This window comes from Bos mutus, chromosome 17 (genome assembly GCF_027580195.1).
Source record: "Bos mutus isolate GX-2022 chromosome 17, NWIPB_WYAK_1.1, whole genome shotgun sequence".
NCBI lineage: Eukaryota > Metazoa > Chordata > Mammalia > Artiodactyla > Bovidae > Bos > Bos mutus.
In genome coordinates, this window is record NC_091633.1 from 60,727,489 (window position 1) to 60,731,561 (window position 4,073).

Genomic DNA, 4,073 nt, shown 5'->3' on the forward strand with positions numbered 1-4,073 from the left:
GCCTGCACCTGCTCCCAGCCACCCCCGTCCGGTTCGGGCCACCCGCGGGCTCTAGCGTGCGGGTCTCAGGGTCTTCTCACCCTCGCTGGTACCCCGCTCCCTCCGCACTCTGCCGGGGGTGTGTGTGACAGCAGTCCCCAACACCGAGAGAAGTAGAAAGAAGGTGGGGTGTGTGTGCGCGCGCGTGTGTTTTGTTGTAGGAGAGTGCCTGCTTCTTTTACAACTGGAACTAAGAGTGTGTGTCCACTTCTAATAAAAGTGGTCCGCTCTGGGACAAAAGTGCGAGCAAAGTGTTGGCTAAAAATAGGCTCTCTGTGCACGGAGCGGCTGTGGAAATGAAGATAAGTGGGGCTCGTGCCAGCCCCTGAGGGCGTGTGTGTGTGTGTGTGTGTGTATTCGGGTGGGGAGGACTTTTTGCAGCACATGCGCTCTGTGATCTCTGGCCCTGCCTCTCGTCAGTTGCCCCTTCCTTCTTTGATTGTGGCTAATGAAGAATAATAAATCCAGTAGCAAGGTTTGCCAGTGGATCCGCCCAAGACCTAACTCACACTGAACTGGAGACAGGGAGGAGGAGAAGGAAGATCCGGAGGAAGAGAAAAGAGGGTGGAGAGGAGTGTCTTTCGGTGGTAGTATTGGGGGGAGTACCCGGGGGCCTGGCGGGCACTGGGTGGGGGGAAGTCGCATGCGCATAGGCGACGGGAGCCGACTCCTCCGCCGTCCAATCCGCTGAGAGCAGTGAAAAACCGAGTGTCAGAGAAAGCCCTGCAGCCCTGTCGACCCCAGGTCTCTTTGGCACCAGGCACCCGCCAGGCCGAGGGGGCGCAGAGCCAAGCGCCAACCACTGCGCGTACCAGCCGGAAGCGCAGAGCAGCACGGAGCATCCAGGTCCGCGGCAGGGTCCGCGTTCTCGACACTGTGGTCGCGAGCCAAGGATTGGGGTCACCCGAGCGGCAGGGAGGGGCGGACCGAGTTGGGGGCGGAGGCCTGCAACTTAGCAGTAAGCGGGAGGCGGGGGAGGCAGCAGGTAAGAGGCTTTCGTTATAGTCTAGGGGAAAACTCAGCAGAGGCCGCTTTGACCCGCAACTTTATTTAGTAGTTTCTTTTCCCGGCGAGGCGCATATTTGGCTCAGGAAGCCGGAGGGGCTGGAGGTCGGCTGTTAGGTAGGAACCGCCCAACGGCTGGAGCGCAGACCTGGCCAACCCGGTAGAGTTGAGCAAGGGACTGCTGTAAGTGAGTGCTGTGGGGCGCGGGGAAGGGACGGCGGCGTCAGCGCGCGGGCGGGGGCAGGAAGGGGAGGCGGAGGGCGCGGGGAGGGGAGCGGCGGGGGGAGCGGGAGAGGGGTGTCAGGAGAGCAGAAAGGACCAAAGCCTGGAGGAAGCCAAGAGGGAGCAGGGGCGACGCTAGAATCCGAGCAGGAGAAACCGGCGCTTCCAGGCAGGGGAGGGCGGAGGCGCGCGGGAGGGAGGGAGGGCGGGGTGTGCGGGGGCAGGCGCGGGGAGAGGGGAGTATAACTCTGCGGCCGCGAAGAGCGGGGGCAGTTTCGGGCGCCCAGGTTCTGCAGCCAGCGCCAAGCCGAGCCCAGCATCCGCTGACTGACCTCAGTAACCAGCGGTGGAGCGCGTAGCCGGGGCCAGACGCGCAGAGCTCGGGGCGGCGGCGAGTGAGCACAACTTTGCATCGCCCTTCCCCGCTTCGGCTCTCGCCCAGCACTTCTCGGGAGGGTCCCAGCAGCCGGGGCCAGTGCGTGCGCCTCGGACCGGCACCCGAGCGGGCGGGGAAGATGATGATGATGTCCTTGAACAGCAAGCAGGCGTTCAGCATGCCGCACGGCGGCAGCCTGCACGTGGAGCCCAAGTACTCGGCCTTGCACAGCGCCTCGCCCGGGTCCTCTGCACCCGCGGCGCCCTCCGCCAGCTCTCCGAGCAGCTCCAGCAATGCTGGCGGCGGCGGCGGGAGTGGCGGGGGCGGTGGAGGCCGGAGCAGCAGCTCCAGTAGCAGTGGCAGCAGCGGCGGCAGCGGCGGGGGCTCCGAGGCGATGCGGAGAGCGTGTCTTCCAACCCCACCGGTGCGTATTTCTGCATAATCACCGCTTAAAGGCACATTTTGACAGCCCCCTTTATCTGCTTGATGTTTTTTTCATGTCTGCACAGCAAATCACCCCACACCTCCAACCAATTTTCCCCCCTCTCTCTCGCTTATGTATTCAGCGGGTCTTTCCTTTCATATTAATTTTTATGACCTGGAATGTTGCCTGTGCGCGTGTTGTGTTGTGTTGTGTTTGCAGGCTCACTTTCCTCCTCCTCGTGCACTCTTGGTTTCTCTCCGTGGCTTCCCTCCTCTCCTCCTCACCCGCTAGTTTCCGGATTATTATTATCATTATTACTATTATTATTTTAACGTTCTGGGAATGTTGTAGGCGCGGCGGCGGTGCGGAGCGCTGGGCCGGAGCTTCCGGAGAGAGTGCGCACAATTCCCTGCTGAGAGTAATGTGTGCCTTTTACTTGCAATTGCAGAGCAATATATTCGGCGGGCTGGATGAGAGTCTGCTGGCCCGCGCCGAGGCTCTGGCGGCGGTGGACATCGTCTCCCAGAGCAAGAGCCACCACCATCACCCGCCCCACCACAGCCCCTTCAAGCCGGACGCCACCTATCACACCATGAATACCATCCCGTGCACGTCGGCTGCCTCCTCTTCGTCGGTGCCCATCTCGCACCCGTCCGCGTTGGCGGGCACGCACCACCACCACCATCATCACCACCATCACCACCATCAGCCGCACCAGGCGCTGGAGGGCGAGCTGCTGGAGCACCTGAGTCCCGGCCTGGCGCTGGGTGCCATGGCGGGCCCCGACGGCGCCGTGGTGTCCACTCCAGCTCACGCGCCGCACATGGCTACCATGAACCCCATGCACCAAGCTGCTCTCAGCATGGCCCACGCGCACGGGCTGCCCTCACACATGGGCTGCATGAGCGACGTGGACGCCGACCCCCGGGACCTGGAGGCATTCGCCGAGCGCTTCAAGCAGCGACGCATCAAGCTGGGGGTGACCCAGGCCGATGTGGGCTCCGCGCTGGCCAACCTCAAGATCCCCGGCGTGGGCTCGCTCAGCCAGAGCACCATCTGCAGGTTCGAGTCCCTCACTTTGTCTCACAACAATATGATCGCGCTCAAACCCATCCTGCAAGCGTGGCTAGAGGAGGCAGAGAAGTCTCACCGTGAGAAGCTCACCAAGCCGGAGCTCTTCAACGGCGCGGAGAAGAAGCGCAAGCGCACGTCCATCGCGGCGCCAGAGAAGCGTTCGCTGGAAGCCTACTTCGCCATCCAGCCGCGGCCCTCCTCCGAAAAGATCGCCGCGATCGCCGAGAAGCTGGACCTTAAGAAAAACGTGGTGCGCGTCTGGTTCTGCAACCAGAGGCAGAAACAGAAAAGAATGAAATATTCCGCGGGCATTTAGGAGACACACTTTAGGCCTCTCCAGGGACAGGCCCCCTCCTCATCTCTCCCCCCACCCCCATCCCTCTTGCCTCTTTTCTTTCCATTTTTCGCAACCAGAAAACAATTCCAGTAAATGTGAATCCAGAGAAAGCGAGGATTGGAGTGCGAGCAAACGCGTGAGCTACTGAGCCCAAGCCCGGTGAGAATGTGAAACGATTTCTCAAAGGAAAGAAAAACAAAAGAAGGGATTTGTCAAGTTGTAGCAAAGTTGTCCCTTTCGACCCCACCCACTCGGAAAAGGCACCTCGGCCTCTTCAGAGGAAGTCTGGAGCTGGCTGTTTGCAGGAAGGCAGACGAGACAGCCTTTTAAAAGGCCCCCAGAATGATCAAGTAAGATTTGTTTTTATTCCTAAAGACGTCACCCTTGTTCAAGTTTAAAAGTACACTTTGCAGCTATTTTTCAGAAGTAGAAATTGATTCAGAACTGAAACTTTAAACTAGAGTTGATGCTTAATGTGATAGAGACATCTCTAAAGTATTTTGAATTAAAAAAAAAGATGGCAGATTTTCTGCATTTACACTGTATATTATATATATATTTTTATTGTGGTTCTTACCCCCTTCTTCCTTCTCTGA

General features: G+C 59.4%; 1 protein-coding gene across 1 annotated transcript; it reads left to right on the top strand.

The window, feature by feature from the left end:
- Positions 1 to 1,781: 1,781 nt before the first annotated feature.
- On the top strand, positions 1,782 to 3,456 carry POU4F2 (POU class 4 homeobox 2). Its single transcript, XM_005910210.3, has 2 exons — positions 1,782 to 2,066; positions 2,515 to 3,456. The coding sequence occupies exons 1-2, from the start codon at positions 1,782 to 1,784 to the stop codon at positions 3,454 to 3,456; spliced, it is 1,227 nt and encodes a 408-aa protein (XP_005910272.1).
- Positions 3,457 to 4,073: the final 617 nt, after the last annotated feature.